This window comes from Malaclemys terrapin, chromosome 20 (genome assembly GCF_027887155.1).
Source record: "Malaclemys terrapin pileata isolate rMalTer1 chromosome 20, rMalTer1.hap1, whole genome shotgun sequence".
NCBI lineage: Eukaryota > Metazoa > Chordata > Testudines > Emydidae > Malaclemys > Malaclemys terrapin.
The window spans coordinates 17517778-17535644 of record NC_071524.1 but is presented as its reverse complement, the minus strand read 5'-3'; the positions used below and the strand labels follow the sequence as shown (position 1 = coordinate 17535644).

At 68.7% G+C, this 17867-nt stretch overlaps 2 protein-coding genes across 2 annotated transcripts; one reads left to right on the top strand and one right to left on the bottom strand.

The window, feature by feature from the left end:
- Positions 1 to 4027: 4027 nt before the first annotated feature.
- On the bottom strand, positions 4028 to 6489 carry B9D2 (B9 domain containing 2). Its single transcript, XM_054009937.1, has 4 exons — positions 6408 to 6489; positions 6029 to 6120; positions 5549 to 5674; positions 4028 to 5019 (listed from the first exon to the last, which is right to left on the bottom strand). The coding sequence occupies exons 2-4, from the start codon at positions 6114 to 6116 to the stop codon at positions 4706 to 4708; spliced, it is 528 nt and encodes a 175-aa protein (XP_053865912.1). The 5' UTR covers positions 6117 to 6120; positions 6408 to 6489; the 3' UTR covers positions 4028 to 4705.
- Positions 6490 to 11293: 4804 nt separating this feature from the next.
- TMEM91 (transmembrane protein 91) lies at positions 11294 to 16613 on the top strand. Its single transcript, XM_054009875.1, has 4 exons — positions 11294 to 11364; positions 13734 to 14170; positions 15407 to 15538; positions 16074 to 16613. The coding sequence occupies exons 2-4, from the start codon at positions 13796 to 13798 to the stop codon at positions 16230 to 16232; spliced, it is 666 nt and encodes a 221-aa protein (XP_053865850.1). The 5' UTR covers positions 11294 to 11364; positions 13734 to 13795; the 3' UTR covers positions 16233 to 16613.
- Positions 16614 to 17867: the final 1254 nt, after the last annotated feature.

Here is a 17867-nt window from a genome sequence, read left to right as displayed (position 1 = left end):
GCCCCAGCTCCTGGAGTCAAGGGGAGACGGGAGGATTTCAGCCTTTGTTCTTAAAGGAAAAGTACGTTTCGCGGCTGGGCAGAAAGCTGCAAAACGTGACCCCAGGACAAACAAAAAGACACCCCTCCGCCCGAGTTTTACAGAATCTCATGACTTTAAAGCCAATCTCGTGATTTTTGGTGAGCCTGACTCGTGATTTTTGAAGGCGGCGATGCTGGACGGGGACAAACAGAATTTACCCGTCTCCTCTGGGGCCTGTGGCATTCACTCAGCTCCCTGACCTGAGCCCACCCCTGCCCTGGTGCTGCCTCTTTGCCCCTGACTCAAAGCAGCTGCCGTCTCTTCGGAGCTGCCCAGACTGTGCCCAGGTCCTGCTCTGCGGAGGCATAGGGCCCCCCACGGTGCCGCCCAGCCAGGAACACCAGAAAACGGAGGTCACCCACCACCCCACTGCAGAAAGGTGGGGGGGCTTCAGGCACTGGGGTCTACATGGGGAGCAGACAGGGCCTCACAGGGCGACAGTTGGAGTGTGGACCCCAAGCCAGGCCCATCGGCTCTGGCTAGGGGTTTTGCGACAGGACAGGAGGGCGGACCCCAGCACCCAGGCTCGGCGCTGGTATCGTGTGCTGGCCGGACTTGAGCTGCGGAAGGCTCAAAGCCAGATGGGGGAAAGGGGAGGAATTTGAATCCACCTGCTCCAAACTCCCAGCCCACTCCCCGAATGAAAGGAGAATCTCCATTAGCTGTGGCCACTATAGAGCACATGACACACAGCCAGGAGCAAAGATCTCGCCAGTTTCTCTCAGGGCAGGAGCAGCAGCCTAGTGGTTCTCCACTGGGGTGGGGAAGTTGCTTCCCATTTGAACCCAGGCCCATGGGCTGTGTTTATGCCACACAGCCCCAGCTCTGCTGCCCTCAGCAGAATGGAATCGGTACTGCATGGCTGTGTGTCAGACGCCCTGTACTGCGGGCGGTGATGAGGATTTTGTTAGCTCAGGTAGCGCTCCCCATGGAGCCAGCGATGGGTCCGATTCCCACCCGCCCCCAGACGTTATCAAACTCGTCCTCACAACCCTCCACTAGCCCATCACAAACAAGAGTCACATGGGGAAACTGAGGCTTGCAGCAGGGGAGCGACTTTCCTAAGGTCACAGAGTGAACCAGTGACAAAACTGGGAATGGAACCCAGGAGTCTGGACTCCTAGCTCCAATCCTCCCTGGCTCTAACCACTAGACCCCACACCCCTCCCAGAGCCTGGGATAGAACCCAGGAGTCCTGGTTCCCAGCTGTGTCCATTGGCCTACCAAAGTCATGGGTACAGCCATCTCCGGCAGCATTTTCCTGCCCCAGAGGGCTCCCCCAACCCCCACATTCCTCTGCTAGGGGGCTCCAGGTCACCCCAATGCCCCCTCGGTATCTAGCAAGCAACTCCCACTAGGCAAACGGGGACACCCCAAAACTGCTGATCGGGCGCCCTCTGCTGGCGAGCACCTCAACTGCAGCTGCTTTGAGCTCAGGGGAGACGGAGCCAGAGCCAGACGAGGCCACGGGCTCCGGCACGGATCCGCAGCACGGCCTCAGGCGAGTCCCTGCCCCGCTTGGTGCCTCAGTTTCCCCTCCACCCATCTCCCAACAGTGGGAGGAGAGGGCAACGGCTGGGACGCTGCCCTCAAAGGGCCTTGGGACCCCAGGGAGAGACGCCGGTGGGATGCGGAATGAATGCGACGGGTCTCAGCTCAGCCCCTCCGCCAGGGGGAATTATCCGCCCCTTGTTCTAAACAGCCATGTTCCCCGCCAGAGCTGGGGAGAGAACCCAGGAGTCCTGACTCCCAGCTCCCCTGATCTTACCGCTAGCCCCCCTCCCCTCCCTGAGAACCCAGGAGTCCTGACTCCCAGCTCCCCTGATCTTATCGCTAGCCCCCCCTCCCCTCCCTGAGAACCCAGGAGTCCGGCCTCCTGTCTGCTGGGCAGCGGGTGAGCTGCGTCCCGTCTGGAGGGCGAGCACGGCTCTTCCACGGGACGCTGCCCAGTTAACGGGATTCGCTGCGGAGCCGGCCGGAGCAGGAGGATTAACGAGCCCCAGCCCAGCAGGGGCCCTTGGCAGGGGTGAAGGCCAGACCCACCTGCCAGGAAGAGCCGGTGCTGGCACCGCGGCTTCCGGGACGGCTCCCGCCAGCCCTTCCTGGAATTTCACCCCCGATTAGGCCGGGCGGAGGGAAGAGCAGGGGGGGGCCGTTAAGGTCAGTGGACAGGGGAGCGGCAGCTGGCTGCAGGTGGGCACTGGCCTGGGGCCAAGTTGGCATCAGACACTGGCTCCAACAGGCCACAACCTGCACCAGTCAGCCAGGCAGTCTACGGCCAGGGCTAGGAACAGGGGGCGGGAGTCAGGACTCCTGGGTTCTAATCTGTACCCCCCTCGCTGCTATCCCAGCCCGGGACTCCCCCCAGCCCAGCTTTGCCGGTGCCCCTCACTCCTGACCCGCAGCCCCTGCTAGCCCAGCCCTGCCCCCCCCCAGCTCTGCCGGTGCCCCTCACTCCTGACCCGCAGCCCCTGCCAGCCCAGCCCTGCCGGTGCCCCTCACTCCCGACCCACAGCCCCTGCCAGCCCAGCCCTGCCGGTGCCCCTCACTCCCGACCTGCAGCCCCTGCTAGCCCAGCCCTGCCCCCCCAGCTCTGCTGGTGCCCCCCACTCCTGACCCGCAGCCCCTGCCAGCCCTGCCCCCCCCCAGCCTTGCCGGTGCCCCTCACTCCCGACCCACAGCCCCTGCTAGCCCAGCCCTGGGCTCCCCCCAGCTCCGCCGGTGCCCCTCACTCCCGACCCACAGCCCCTGCTAGCCCAGCCCTGGGCTCCCCCCAGCTCCGCCGGTGCCCCTCACTCCCGACCCGCAGCCCCTGCCAGACCGGCCCTGCCCCCCCCCCCAGCCTTGCCGGTGCCCCTCACTCCCGACCCACAGCCCCCCGCTGGTCCAGCCTGGCCTGGCCTCGCGCCCGAAGGGAGAACAACGCCAAGCAGCCGGATGGGGGGGTCCAGGCGTATCCGTCACACTGGGAGGACCCAGAGGATGGTGGGGGGGGGGGTATTAACTGGAGCAGACGTGGGCCCTGTTCCAGCCCCCGCAGGATCCGGGGACACACATGGCTGCCATGGGCCAGGGGCGCCCTCTGCTGGGCTGTCACTGGAACAGCCACTGCCCCCTTGGGGACACGTCTCCACTTTGCCCAGACAGGAGACAGAGTGTGAGCTAGGGCTGGGGGGGGTGGGGGGGGGGGAGCAGGAGAGACTCATCCCCCCCGGGGATATCGTCACCCTCCCGCTGGCTGTTCTCTGCCCACGGAGCGCCCTCCCCGCTCAGACCTTGTGGCAGTGAGTTCCACAGGCTAAGGCACTTCTGGGGGGTGGCAGGTTGGGACGGGAACGAACGCAATGCAGGGGGCTGGGGGCAATCGCCGATTATGTTTCTACTCACCCCCCTCCCAGTCTACAGCCCCCCGACCGTTACGCAGCTACACCCCCACAATCCTTTGCTGCAGGGGTCACCATGGCGATCCCGGGTGGGGGGGGGGGGAGAAGAGAAACTCTCGGAAAAGCCGTTAGTGCAAAAGGATCTTTATATAAAGGGGGGTTTGTTCAATGGGGGGTGGGGAGAGAGACGGGGGGGCAACTCTTTGGGGAGAAGGAGGCCGAGGGGGCTCCCTCCCCCCCGCCAGCCCCCAGCGCTCCCCATGGAGCCAGCGCTGGGTCTGATTCCCACCCGCCCCGGCGGCTCTGCGCCCTGCACGGACAGCGCTGCAGGCACCCGCCCACCCCCAGGGGGCAGTGCTGCCCCATGGTACAGAGGCAGGGGGCACCGGGACCAGCCCCGATCACCGGGGCAGTGGCAGAGCAGGGGAAAGAACCCAGAAGTTCTGCCCCCCCCTTCCGTGAAACAGACTGAAACTAGCCCCCCAGAGGGGAAAGGGCTCAGGGCCCCTTCCCCACCCCCTGGGCCAACCCCACCCCCAAGGAAACAACCCCCCCGCCCCCCCCCAGCCCCGGTTCTTCCAAAAGAGCCACATGAAGCAACTGAAATGTCCACCCTGTGAAAGGGTCGGGGGGCACCAAATCGGGGGGGGGGGAGGCTTTGCGGTGACCCCCCCGGATCCAAGGGCTGCCCCAGAGCCACAACCCACAGCAGGGGCAGGATCTGTGCAGAGCCCTCGAACCCCACCCCGTGGTGGGGGGGCCCGTACAGCGCCCGGCCCACGGCGGGGGTCTGCCTGCTCCCTAGAGCCCCGCCCTGCAGTGGGTGTCCGTACAGCATCCAACCCACGATGGGGGGCCTCCTACTCCCTAGCACTCCACCCCGCGGCAGGGGGTCCGTACAGCGCCTAGCCTGCGGCGGGGGGGGGTGTGCCCGCTCCCTAGAGCCTGCCCCACGGCAGGGGGTCCGTACAGCGCCCAGCCTGTGGTGGGGGGTCTGCCCGCTCCCTAGAGCCTGCCCCACGACGGGGGGTCCGTACAGCGCCCAGCCCAAGGGGGGCGAGGGGTCCGTACAGCGCCCGGCCCACAGCAGGGGGTCTGCCCGATCCCTAGAGCCCTGCCCCACAGCGGGGGGGTCCATACAACGCCCAGCCTGTGGTGGGGGGTCTGCCCGCTCCCTAGAGCCCGCCCCACGGCGGGGGGTCCGTACAGCGCCCGGCCCGCGGTGGGGGCCTGCCCACTCCCTAGCACTCCACCCCGTAGCGGGCGAAGTGGCGCAGCAGCACGCCCAGCTCCAGGTGCACGGTGCCCGCGGCGCTGGTCTGCAGGCGGTACCGGTCGGCCCCCGTGTAGATCAGGTCACTGTTCAGCAGCTGGGGCCCCCCGCCCACAAAGAGCTGGGAGAGCCGTTCCTGCCAGGAGCCCAGGGGCTGCCAGGTGACGCAGGCCAGCGCGTGCCAGCCCGGGCTGCACGGCACGTGGCAGAAGCCGTAGCCGTAGAGCTCCCTGCGCCCGAAGGAGTCCTGGTGCCAGACCTGCACGTGCAGCTTGGGCCAGCCTGACGGCAAGAGAGAGGGGACCCGTCAGTGCCCTGCCCCGCTCCGCAAGCCGGCTGCCCCCTGCCCCATTCCCTGCCCCCAAGCCACACTCCTGCCCTGGGGCCAGATGGGAGCCACCAGCATTTATCCACTTCTGCAGCCGAGGCCACAAGGAGCTTCTGGAAGTGGGGGGATGAACGGCTGCGCCTGCCCCACCTGGGCTCTGCCCCCCACCCTGCTCCCACCCCCAGCTCCGGCGGGGCCAGAGGGAGGGGGAGAAAAGCCCCAGGGGAGACAGGACTGGACAACAAACGGACTCTGGCATCTCACACAACTGGAGGGAAATTCCTTCCACTGAGAGAAATTAATTCATGCCTGGCCAGGGCTGCCTTCCCCGTCCCTGCCCCCCACGAGCCACGGCTTCCTGCCCCCCAGGAGCCACGGCTTCCTGCCCCCCAGCTCCTGTCTGGAACCCGCAGCCTTCCCCCAGCTCCTGGGCCACCAGCCCAGTGCACACCGGGGCTGGAAGCGGCGCCGGGCGGAACTTACCCTGCAGCCCCTTGGTGGCAAAGTGCACGTCGATGGGGTGGGACCAGTAGGCCACATCGCCCAGCTGGGGGTGATCCACCTGCGTCTGCCCCTCCCGCAGGCCGGAGAGCAGCTTCCAGGCGCCACCTGGGGCGGGGGGGAAGCACAGTCAGTGAGGGGGGAAGAGGCTTCAGGAAGGGAGCACGTGAGAGCCAGGGAGAGAACCCAGGCGTCCTGGCTCCCAGCCCCCCCTGCTCTAACCACTAGCCCCCACTCCCCTCCCAGAGCCAGGGAGAGAACCCAGGCGTCCTGACTCCCAGCCCCCCCTGCTCTAACCACTAGCCCCCACTCCCCTCCCAGGGCCGGGGAGAGAACCCAGGAGTCCTGGCACCCAGTCCCCCTGCTCTAACCACTAGACCCCACTCCCCTCCCCGAGCCGGGGAGAGAACCCAGGAGTCCGGGCCCCCCGGGCGCTGACCCCGCTTGCCCGGCCCGGCTGACCTGTGTGGATTCCCCACTTGCAGAAGAGGCGGGTGCTGGGGAACCCGCTGGCTCCCACGATCTGCCCGATGAGGTGCAGCTCGGCCATGGCCCTGCAGCAGGGGGAGCACAAAGGGGGGGGTCAGAAATAGAACCCAGGCGTCCGGGCCCCGCCCCGCCCCGCCCCGCGCGGGCTCCGTGTTGCTGTGCGCTGCCGACCGGCTCGCCCCAGAGGTGGCTGCATCGCCGCGCCCGGGGATGGGGGCGCGCGCAGGGCGCGGCGGGGGCGCGCGCGGGGGGAGGGGCGCGTACCCGCCTCAGCTCGCACCCGTGGGGGGGGAGCTACCCCGCGCATGCGCACTGCGCGACGCCCACCCTCCCCGTCCCGGGCGCTACCGACCCGCTAACGACCCCGGGCCCCGGCCCGGTCTCCAGCCGCCGCTCCCGCGTCCCGCCTCCGCCGGCTCCCGCCGCTGCCACGGCAACCGCGGGAGCGAGCCCCGGCTCCACGCCGACGCCGGATTGGCTGGCGGATGGGGCACGTGACGGCGTGTGGGCGGAAGTCCCGCCCCGGAAGCTGGGAAGGGAGCGAGGGTTGCGGCCATCTTGAGTGGGGCAAAGGACAGCCATGTTGGGAGGGTCATGACAGGCCGGGAGCGCCTCTGCTGGGCGGGGCAAAGCCCTGCGGCAGCCATCTTGGGAAGGGCGGAGAGATTGACAGCCGGGGGGGCGGGGCGGAGATCAGCCACCCCCGCAGGGCCCCGCCCCCGGCCAGACACGAGCTGATGGTGGAGCTAGTCGGGGGGGGGGGGGGGGCTCTCTGATCAACCCCCCCGCCCCCCTCCAGCCCTTCCCCCCCCCTCCCCTGAGCCTGCCGGACCTTCCCTCCCCCCCACCTTCTTCCCCTCTCCAGCCCCCCTCCCCCCCCGGCTGCTCCCCCCCCCCGGCCGGCGCCCTGGCCCCGAATGCAAAGTGCTTCACCCGGAGGGACTCAGACTCTCGGGCCCCCCCTCAGCCGTGTCCGCAGCCCCAGGGTGACCAGTAATAACCCTTCCCAGCTCAGGGACCCTCCGAGAGCCGTGGGGCTGTGGTCAGCCCCGGCTCCCTGCACAGGGCCCTGCTGCAGGGGCTGGAGACACCTCTTCCAGCGGCCTGGTTTGCGTTTCAGTGTCCTGCCGAGCACCTGAAACTGCTGGGGGGGGGGCGGCCTGAGCAAGAGGGAAACTGAGGCGCAGAGAGAGATGGCACCTGCCTGAGGACATGGTGGAAATAAGTGGCAGAACCAGGGACAGAACCCAGGAGTCCTGGCTCCCAGCCCCCCCGCTCTAACCACTAGACCCCACTCCCCTCCCAGAGCCGGGGAGAGAACCCAGGAGTCCTGGCTCCCAGCGCCCCCTGCTCTAACCACGAGACCCCACTCCCCTCCCAGAGCCGGGGATAGAACCCAGGAGTCCTGGCTCCCAGCGCCCCCTGCTCTAACCACTAGACCCCACTCCCCTCCCAGAGCTGGGGAGAGAACCCAGGAGTCCTGGCTCCCAGCCCCCCCGCTCTAACCACTAGATCCCACTCCCCTCCCAGAGCCGGGGAGAGAACCCAGGAGTCCTGGCCCCCAGCCCTCCTGCTCTAACCACTAGATCCCACTCCCCTCCCAGAGCCGGGGAGAGAACCCAGGAGTCCTGGCCCCCCGGCTCTCACCACTGCTGCTCCCTGCTGCTCACCAGGCCGCCCTGGCACCCTTTGCTCTCCCGCCCGGCGCGTTGACCCTTCATGCCGGCGTCGCGTGGCTACCGGGCTATTTCCAGCTGCCCGTGGCCAACCCGCCCCCCCACCCCCCCGCTCCGAGCCGGGATTATTTCCTGCCACTCGCAATGAAAGTAAAACGCCCGCGTGCAGCTAAGACAACAAAGGCGGCTAATGCTCCCCTCCGCCCCCACCTCCATCTGCTTCCCGGCACAGAGAGTCTGCGGCCTGCTGGGGAGGGGGCTGGGGCTGCCGAGGGGGGGGCAGCCGGCTGGATTCCAGTTAGCCCCGTTCCCTTCCGGGCCTGGGGTGACGGCCAAGGGGGGCAGCCCACAGCGGCGGCCAGTTCGAACCCAGCCCAGGGCTGGGTCCCGGTGTCAGGGGGGGCTTGTTACAGGCCTGGCAGGGGCTGCGGGTCGGGAGTGAGGGGCACCGGCAGAGCTGGGGGGGGGCAGGGCCTGACTAGCAGGGGCTGTGGGTTGGGAGTGAGGGGCGCCGGCAGAGCTGGGGGGGGCAGGGCCTGGCTAGCAGGGGCTGTGGGTTGGGAGTGAGGGGCACCGGCAGGGCTGGGGGGGGCAGGGCTGGGCTGGCCTGGCAGGGGCTGCGGGTCGGGAGTGAGGGGCACCGGCAGGGCTGGGGGGGGCAGGGGCTGCGGGTCGGGAGTGAGGGGCACTGGCAGGGCTGGGGGGGCCAGGGGCTGCGGGTCGGGAGTGAGGGGCACTGGCAGGGCTGGGGGGGGCAGGGGCTGCGGGTCGGGAGTAAGGGGCACCGGCAGAGCTGCGTAGCGAGGACACTCCAGGGCTAGAACAAAATCTGTCTATTAATAGCTGCCGCGATGCTGGGTTTGGCGGCAGGACTCCTGGGTCCCTGGTGGCTGCTCCCGCCTCCGTGTGCGTGAGGAGGAGGCGGCTGGGGGGGAGCTGTTCGCACCCAGAACGGGGCCTTTCAATAACTCAACACCTCGTTGGCGGGAGGGAACTGGATTATGCAGGAGCCGGTTCATTTCTCCCCCCCTCCCCCCCGCAACAACCAGCCCCAGCTCTCACCTATACCTTCCCAGCCCCGCTCCCCGGGCATTTCACAGAGCGGGGAGGGGTCATCAGCCCTCCTTTCCAGCTGGGGAAACTAAGGCATGGAGCAGGCCGTTGATAGAGCAGGGGACCGGGGTCCCCTGAGGCCCAGTCTAGGTCCCTGCCCACTAGGCCACGCTGCCAATTTTCCCCTTCTTGACACGGTCGCAGGCTGACGTCCCCCCGGGGGGGCTGGGAGGGTGTTACGGGCCCCCAGGGTGGCACAGAATGGATCAGACCAGCTGTCCGCATCGCTGAGCCCCCTAGACACCCCCCATCTCCCTCCCCATCTCCATGCACCCCCTGGGGGGCAGGGCCTGGGCATGGGGGGTGGAGGCGGCTGGCCCAGCGGGGGGGCAGGCTCTGCAGTGGGCAGCCGACACCAGACCCCCCCCCCTCCCCGCAGCCCTCTCGCGCCGCAGGGCTTTGCAGCAGCCCTGGGTGCAGATCCTCCTCCTCGGGGGGGGGGGGGAGTCGGGGGGGGGAATTGCTTGTGCCACCCCCTCCCCCTGCCTCTTTGTGAGCAGCTGGTGGCTGACCAGCGCTGCAGGGGGGTGGGGGGGTGACAGCTTCAGCAGATGGCAAAGGGGGGAGGGAAGCTGCGGGGGGGTAAATACAGATGCGGGGGGGGGGGCGGCTGAGCTCCATCCGTGGCCCACAGGGCTGGACAGATGCTGCGATTCCCCACGTGACCCCTGGCCAGGCCTGGGCCCAGCGTCCCCAGCAAAGGGCGAGAACGCCCCCAAGATGGGGGGGTCCAGGGCAGGGCCCATCCCCCGCAGGGTCTGTGTAGAGCCTGGCACATGGGCCGGGGGGGAGGGGGGGGTGTCTCCAGCTGCTGCCCTAAATCACCGAAGGAAAGTGCAGCTCCGGGCCCGGTGGAGCCTCCTGACCCCATGCGGGAGACGGGCCCTGCCCCACAGAGCCTGGCGACCGCCCCCCGCACAACGGCCCAGTGGATGCGCTGCTGCTGGGGGTCAGGCCCCATGGCCCCTCCCCTCATATGCCAGAACTCAAGGTCCAAGCAAACATAGACCCATCAAAGCCTCCCTGGCAAGCCAGCGGTGCCCCTCACTCCTGACCCGCAGCCCCTCCTAGCCCAGCCCTGGGCACCCCATTTCCCGCCCCCCAGTTCTGCCGGTGCCCCTCACTCCCGACCCGCAGCCCTGGGCTCCCCACAGCTCTGCCGGTGCCCCTCACTCCCGATCCGCAACCCACCCATCTGCCTGTTCCCTTCCTCCCCCACCGCCCCCTCCTGCACGGAGCCGATTATGAATGATTCATCAGGCCACGGAGCATTATTCTTTAACGAGCCCGGCTGCTCCAGCCCCCAACACGGCTTTGCTTTTCCAGCCTCCTCAATCTTTCATGGGCCCTGGTCTCACAGCCGGGTGGGACGCAGAGCCAGGGCCAGGCCTTGGGCAACGAGCTGGCCGGGTCTCAGCAGGGCTGGTGGCCTCCCAGACACAATGGGCCCCAGACCTGTGGAAGCGGGAGCTCAGACCTGGGTGGCAGGGGCTGTGGGTCGGGAGTGAGGGGCACCGGCAGAGCTGGGGGGGGCAGGGCTGGGCTAGCAGGGGGCTGCGGGTCGGGAGTGAGGGGCACCGGCAGAGCTGGGGGGGCAGGGCTGGGCTGGCAGGGGCTGCGGGTCGGGAGTGAGGGGCACCGGCAGAGCTGGGGGGGGGGGCAGGGCTGGGCTGGCAGGGGCTGTGGGTCGGGAGTGAGGGGCACCGGCAGAGCTGGGGGGGGCAGGGCTGGGCTAGCAGGGGGCTGCGGGTCGGGAGTGAGGGACACCGGCAGAGCTGGGGGGGGGGCAGGGCCGGGCTGGCGGGGGCTGCGGGTTGGGAGTGAGGGGCACCGGCAGAGCTGGGGGGGGCAGGGCCGGGCTGGCGGGGGCTGCGGGTTGGAAGTGAGGGGCACCGGCACAGTGGGGTGGGGGGGACCCAGGGCTGGGCTGGCAGGGGCTGCGGGTCAGGAGTGAGGGGCACCGGCAGAGCTGGGGGGCAGGAAATGGGGTGCCCAGGGCTGGGTTCCCTGCCCCCCAGCATTGGCTGGGTCTGTGGGGTGACACCCTCGGGCTCTGCCCCCCCCCAGGTGCTCAGCGGGGAGACCTGGGTAACTCGCTTCCCCTGTCCCAAGCCGGGCAGAGAACCCAGGAGTCCTAGCTCCCAGCCCCCCCCCCACACATTGTCAGCTGGGGGGGGGGCAGGTCTCCCTGCCACGCCAGGTCCCGCCGTTCCCGTAACGCTGCTGACAAAGCAGCGACACAACCCCCCCCTGCGCCCCCCCCGCGCCCCCAGCCCCTCCCAGCCCCCCCCCCCGAGCCTGCCCCTTTCGGGGGGCGGGGGGCGGAGCCGGGCTGCGGCTGCATCGCGGGCTGCGGGCTCCGTGCGGGGCCGGGGGGGGATTTTCGCTTCTCCTACCGCGGTGGGGGGGAGACCCCTGGGCGGGGGGCGTCGCGGGAGGGGCGGAGCAGCCCCCCGGGATGGGGCGCGGGGGGGCGGAGCGGCTGGCGGGGGCCCGGACGGAGCCTGGCGCTGGTGGTCGGTAAGTGCCCGGGGGTCCCGGGGGCAGAGCCGGGCGGGGGGGGTCCCGGGGCCGGGGGGGGGGCGGACCCCCGGGCTGGGGTCGGTCAGACCCGCCCGTTCCACCAGCTGCGGATCGGACCCAGGACGGGGGGGCTGCTAAACCCAGCCCCCCCCGCCAACCCTCCCATCCGAGCCCCCCAATCCGAGCCATCCCCGCCAACCCCCCCATCCGAGTCCCCCCCGAATCCAAGCCGCCCCCGCCAGCCCCCCCAATCCGAGCCCCCCCGCCAACCCCCTCCATCTGAGCCGCCCCCTGTCCCTAGCGGGGGGGCAGGTGCCGTGGCGGGGGGGGGGTCAGTGTCTTTCCCAGCTCATTGCGGGGGGGGGGGGGGCGGAGAAGCCAAATCTCCCTCCGGCCCCTCCCCAGGGGGCTCTGCCCCCCCCCTTCACCTATTGCCATCGGAGCGACTAACTCGGGGGGGGGGGTGGGTCCAGGCGGGGGGGGTGAATGGAGACGCCCCCCCCCCAGGCAAAGTCTGGGCTCCCCCAGGGCCAAGGCGGGGCCGCGATCTCAGAGCTTCGGGTGGGTGTCCTTTGTTTTGTGAGTGGGATCCATGGGGCCAGCCCCCCAGCTGGGGTCGCTCCATTGGGGTCTGTGGGGCAGGCCCCCAGCTGGGGTCCATCGGGATCGCTCCATTGGGATCCGTGGGGCCAGCCCCCCAGCTGGGGTCCATCGCGGTTGCTCCATTGGGATCCGTGGGGCAGCCCCCCAGCTCGGCCTGTTTACCCAGAGCACGTTGTAGCCCCAGGGCCGACGCTGCGACCCTGTTCCCGTGGCCGGTGCCGGGGGCTCTGCCCGCGGGGGGGAGCTCGGTCCGGTGGGGCCCCGTTGGGCTGGGATGTGGATTGACCCATCGGCACGGGACAGGGGTGCGGGGCAGGGGCGGTGCCCTCTGCTGGGGGGCAGCGTGGGGCACAGAAGCGGGGCTGGGCACCGGAGGCCAGTGTGGAGCTGAGCTGGCCCAGGGAGTAGGAGAGAAACCTCCCCACGCCCCCCACCCACCGGCTTCCCACGCACCAGAGTGGGGCAGAGTCACACGGCTCCCAGCGCCACCCCGGACCCCCGAGTCCTCGTCAAAGCCCGGATGTGGTGGGGGCGAATGGACTTGGGCAGCTGGATTCGCTAGATGTGGGCTGGGAGGGGAGTGGGGTCTAGTGGTTAGAGCGGGGGGGGGGGGGGGGGGGCTGGGAGCCAGGACTCCTGGGTTCCATTCCCAGCTTTACCACTGACTTACACGAGGGACTCAGGCCCCTCCCTTTCCCCTCTCTGTGACTCAGTTTCCCCCTCAGGAGGCGACTCGAGGCCTGTGCCGCTCCACCAGGCACCAGATACCGGCCTCCCCTGCCCACATCCCCCAGGACTTGGCACGTCCCCTCCTCCACCTCCCCCCAGTCCTCCTCTTCCCGCCACCGACCCCACCGCCCAGCTGCTCCGAAGGCCCAAACCGCTCTCCTGCCTCCCAGCAGCAAAACTGCTCCTGCCACAGAAGCGAGAACGTTGGCACTAAACCGGCGGAAAAGGCCAGGCAGGAGCAGAGCTGCGGGAGAGGAGCAGGACCTTGGGTGAAGGGGGGGATGGGGTGGGGGCGTATTTTTGGGGTGGGGCAGGCAGGACGGATAGGAATCGCTCGCCCAGGGACCCATCTCCCCTGGTATCCCGGCTGCGTCCACCCAGCGCCCGGCCCGCGTGGAGGATCGAGGCGCTCGGCAGGCCGGGGGTGGGGGCTGGGATCTCGGCAGGGTTTGTAGGGGGTGTCAAGGGGCCCCTGGGAAATGTGTGTCGGCTGCCGGAGATCGGCACCGCTCCGCTGGCGGGCCCGGCTCTGCGCCGCGTCGCCCCAGCCGCGGCTCTGGCTCACGGACTTTACTACCGAGAGCAGCGTCCTTCCCCCGGGGCCTGGCAAGCGACCAGTCTCACGTTGGCTGCGTTGGGCAAGGACGGGGGACACTGTTGCAACTCATGGTCTGATCTGCACCTGGGCCCCGGCGTCCGGACACAGCTCGGCTCGGCCGCTTTGCCTGATTTCAGGGTCACCGCGTTTAGCTAACGGATGCTCCAGCGGCTCTTTGATTTACCCAGATGGGGGTTCCCCGGACGACTGCGCCAAACGTCTCTTCCTCTCCTGGAGCAGCTGGACTTTGTCCAGGCCCCCGGGGTCTCGGGGAGGGGAGTGGGGTCTAGTGGTTAGTGCAGGACTCCTGGGTCCCTTGGCCAGCTCTGCGAGGCCTTCCCCTTGTGTGTCACACGGACAACGCGCCAGCCCGGGGGTTTCCTCATTCTGCGCCCCTACAGATTTATCATGTTTATCCCTTTCTCCCCCCACCCAGGTGACCTGGGAGCCGAAGACCCCGCTGGACCCGCTGCCGGAGCAGGGATCTCCCCCGGCCTCATGGAGAACCTCCACGAACTACAGCACCCGCTGCTGGCCAAGGCCTCCGGGGGCGCCCCGGCGGGGGACACGCGGCGGGAACACCCTGGCTTCTTCGCTCGGCCCGGCTGGAGGTGCCTGCCCCCCGAGCTGCCCCAGCAGCTGCTGGACGCAGGGACCCTGCAGAGGACAGTGGAGCCGCTGGGCAGCCCCGAGCCGGCCCCCCACCCGGGCCCCACATGGAAGGCCGGGGAGCCCCCCAGCTGGAGGAAGCAGGGTTACTGCGAGACGGCGTTCGGGGAGCCGGCCGAGCGCCCCAAGAAGCTCTGCCTGGAGAAGGACATTCACACGGTCTGCTGCGAAGTGGGCGACGGGGAGCTGCTGCCTGACTTCGAGGTGAGGGGGGGCTGCGAACCCAGGCATCCGGCCGAGCCCTGCCAGCAGCTGGAGGGCACCGGCCGGGGGGTGCTTTGGGGTTCCCCCCTGTTGCGGATTGTGGGGGAGTTAGGGCCCTGCACCCCTCTTCCCGAGATTCACTGCGACTCTCAACCAGCCAGTAAAGCAGAAGGTTTATTTAAGGACAGGAACACAGTCTCAAGCAGAGCGTGTAGGTACGACCAGACCCCCTCAATTAGGTCCCTCGGGGAGGTTCAGGGAGCTTAGACCCCAGCTTGGGGTTCCCTGCGTTGCACCACCCAGCTCAAACTCAAACTAAACCCCAAGCCCCTCCCGCTGCTCCTCTCCTTTGTTCAGTCTCCCGGGCAGAAGGTGTTAATTCTCCCCACCCCCGTTCCTGGCTCAGGTTACAGCTCAGGTAGCTTCCTTCAAGGGAAGTCCCACATCCCCACTGCAACCCCCCTGCAACATTCCCAGGTCAAATCTGCCCCGCTCCCTGCTCCGTCACACCCCCTCGCTGGGTCTGGGGGCCCCCCGGCTCTGAGACCCAGGCCCCAGGGCAGTACCAGGCTTACAATGGTACGAGGGGGGCCCTGCCTGGCTCCCCGGAGCTGCGCCGCCTGGGAGTGGTGCAGAAGGCAGTTGCGGGGGAACAGAGTGGGGGGCTTGGCTGGGCCCCCCCAGGCAGGTGGGTCCTGAGGGGGCCTGGGCGGGGCAGCCCCTGGCCTGGTGATCCCACCACTGCCGAGGGGCTGGAGCGATTCCCGGCCCCGGGACCGGCCCTGGCTGTGCTGCCGGCTCAGCCCGACAGAGACAGTCGCCTCCCAGCCGGGCCGGAGAGTGCGGCCGGGAGGCAGGGCCTGGGGGAGCGGGTCTGGGGGGGTGCTGGGGGGGTGCTGGGGGGAAAACTGGGTGGTGGGGGGGGAGGATCTGTGTGTGTCGGGGTTCAGGGGGGTCTGCAGAGCTCTGCTCCTCTGATGCAGCTCTGTGGCTGCGAGCCAGGACTCCTGGGTTCTATCCCTGCTCTGGGAGGGGAGGGGAGGCTAGTGGTTAGAGCACGGAGGGCTGGGAGCCAGGACTCCTGGGTTCTCTCCCCGGCTCTGGGAGGGGAGTGGGGGCTGGTGGGTCAGAGCAGGGGGGGCTGGGAGCCAGGACTCCTGGGGTTAACAGTGGCCGCCGGGATACCGCACTCCCCCCAGCCCCCTGATCTGGATTAACCCCCCCCCCCCCGCCCAGAACGACTCGTCGAGCGACAGCGACAGCGACTTCGGCCTGATGCTGCCACAGGATCACCTGGGCCTGGCCGTGTTCTCCATGCTCTGCTGTTTCTGGCCTCTGGGCATCGCCGCCTTCCACCTCTCCCAGAAGGTGAGCGGGGGGGGGGGGGGGGGGGGAGCGGGGGGGGCGGGGCGGGGGCAGCCCACTCGGGAGACCAATTTCCTGGGCCTCAGCCTAGCCCCCCCCCCCCCCCCCCCCCCCCGCTGCAATCAAATCTGGACGATTTGCATACGTTATGGGAGATACTTGCATAACTTCCCCTGCCCCCCAAAAACTGGTCCAGTCCCTCAGGGGGCCCCAACCCCCCAGGGGGCCCTGTCCCAGTCCCCACCCCCAGCTCGGGGGGGGCGGGGCAGGAGGGACACTGGCTGGGGCAGAAGGTGGCATGTAGGGCCCATGCGGGGAGAGAATCTGGCCTGGAAATGGGGGGGGGTCTCGGGGTATCCAGCTGGGCAGGGGGCAGATGTAATGCATAGGGGAGGTGGGGGGGTCCCCCCATCCATGGGGGTATCTGTCGTGGGGGGTCTCGGGGTATTCAGCCAGGGGTGGGGGTATCCATGTGGGTGAGGGGGGGATCTCAGGGGGTTCTTTCCCCCTCACTAACCTGCTCTCCCCTCCTCCCCAGACCAACAAGGCCTCCGCCAAGGGCGATTTCCCGGGGGCGCGGGCGGCCTCGCGTCGGACCTTCGCGCTGGCCGTGCTCTCCATCCTGCTCGGCATCTGCACCTACATCGGCGCCGTGGTCGCGCTCATCGCTTACCTGTCCGACAAGGACCCCCCCTAGTACCCTCCCGGGAATGGGGGGTGGGGGGAAGAAGGCTGCCTGGACTGGGGGCGCCCCCCCGACAGACGGGGGCCGGCTCCTGGACACGCCTGAGCCCAGCGCTGCGGGGATGGAGGCCAGCGGAGAGATTTGGACTAGCGGCTCCCTCCCCGCCACCAGAGACATGGGCCCGGACGCCTGGGTTCACCAGGAGCAGGGTTTGGGAGCCTGATTCGTGGTGACCGACCGGACCTTCCCCCCTCACACACACTTTCTTCCTTCCTCCTTCATGCCCCCCCCACTGTGTCCCCATTTTGTATGTCCCCCCCACCCGGCCTTCCGCTCAGGGTCACGCTCTGCCCGAGGGGCGTGCCCCATCCAATAAAGGCCCCGTGCACTTTGCCTGCATCCGCTGGGCGGCGAGGGGTCAGCCCCACAGGGGAGGGGTTAACGTCCCAGCCGGGGGGCTGCTTCCATTGTCCCCTGCTGCCTAAAGTGCTTGGAGGCCCATAGAGGAAGTGGGTTCTCCTGGAGCCAAGGGGTTGGGAGCCAGGACTCCTGGGTTCAATCCCCAGCTGCGAGGGGGGATGGTCTAGTGGGTTACAGGTGGTGGCGGGGGGCTGGGAGCCAGGACTCCTGGGTTCTATCCCTGGCTGTGGGAGGGGAGTGGTGTCTGGTGGTTAAAGCAGGGGGGGCTGGGAGCCAGGACTCCTGGGTTCTCTACCCCTGACTCCCGGTCTGACCTCAGCAAGTCCACCCCCCTCTTGGTGCCTCAGTTTCTCCCTGCGAACCGCTGACATCCTCATGGAGGAGACGATTCATCCTCAAACGAAGCAGGATGCAGCCGCTTCCCACCAGCCCCCCGCGCTCTCCGCTGGGGGGGGAATGCGGCTGCAGCCTCTCCCCTCGGGCCCGGAGCGTCTGAGCGGCCCCGCAGCTCCAGCCCAGATGGATGGACCCTAACCAGCCCCGCTCTGGCTTTTTCCGTGAAAGCCTTAAAGGTTACCTTGATCCCCGCTCAGGCGGAAAACTTCCCCGGAGCCCGCGTGGCTGGCTGGAAGACAGCTAAAATCCCCCCCACCCCGGTGCTCCCCCACGCAGCTCGTCCCTCCCTGCCTGCCCCCTGGCGATTGGCTTGGGGCTGGGTCGGTTACACGGGGCTGCCCACACGGTCCAGCACCGCAGAGCGGGAGCGAACGGGGCCAGGCCCCCAGCGGCCGTGAATCAGCGTCGCTCCAGTCGGAGTCAACGGGGCCAGGCCCCCAGTGGCTGAGTCAGCAACCGAAAGCAAATTACAGCAGTCGAGCGGCTCCCGGAGCTAGTCTGGGTTCACACGAGTGTCAGCAGGAGAATTTGGCCCTAAATTGGTTCAGGCTGGTGCCACCACCATGAAATCAGCTCCCCAGCCTGCCCCTCTCAGCCCAGGTTTTCTAATACTCCCCCCACAACAGGAAGCCTGGGGTTAAAAACCCCCACCCGCCCCTTCCCTTCCCTCTGCGACATCCCAGCTTTGGGCTAGAGGGGGTGGCCAGCCTGCAGGCCACACACGGCCCCCCTGGCGCATTTTAGGGGGCCCGGAGCCAGGCACGGCCCCGCCTGTGCATTTCGGGGGGCCCTGGCCGCACACAGCCCCCCCGGCACATATCGGGAGGTCCT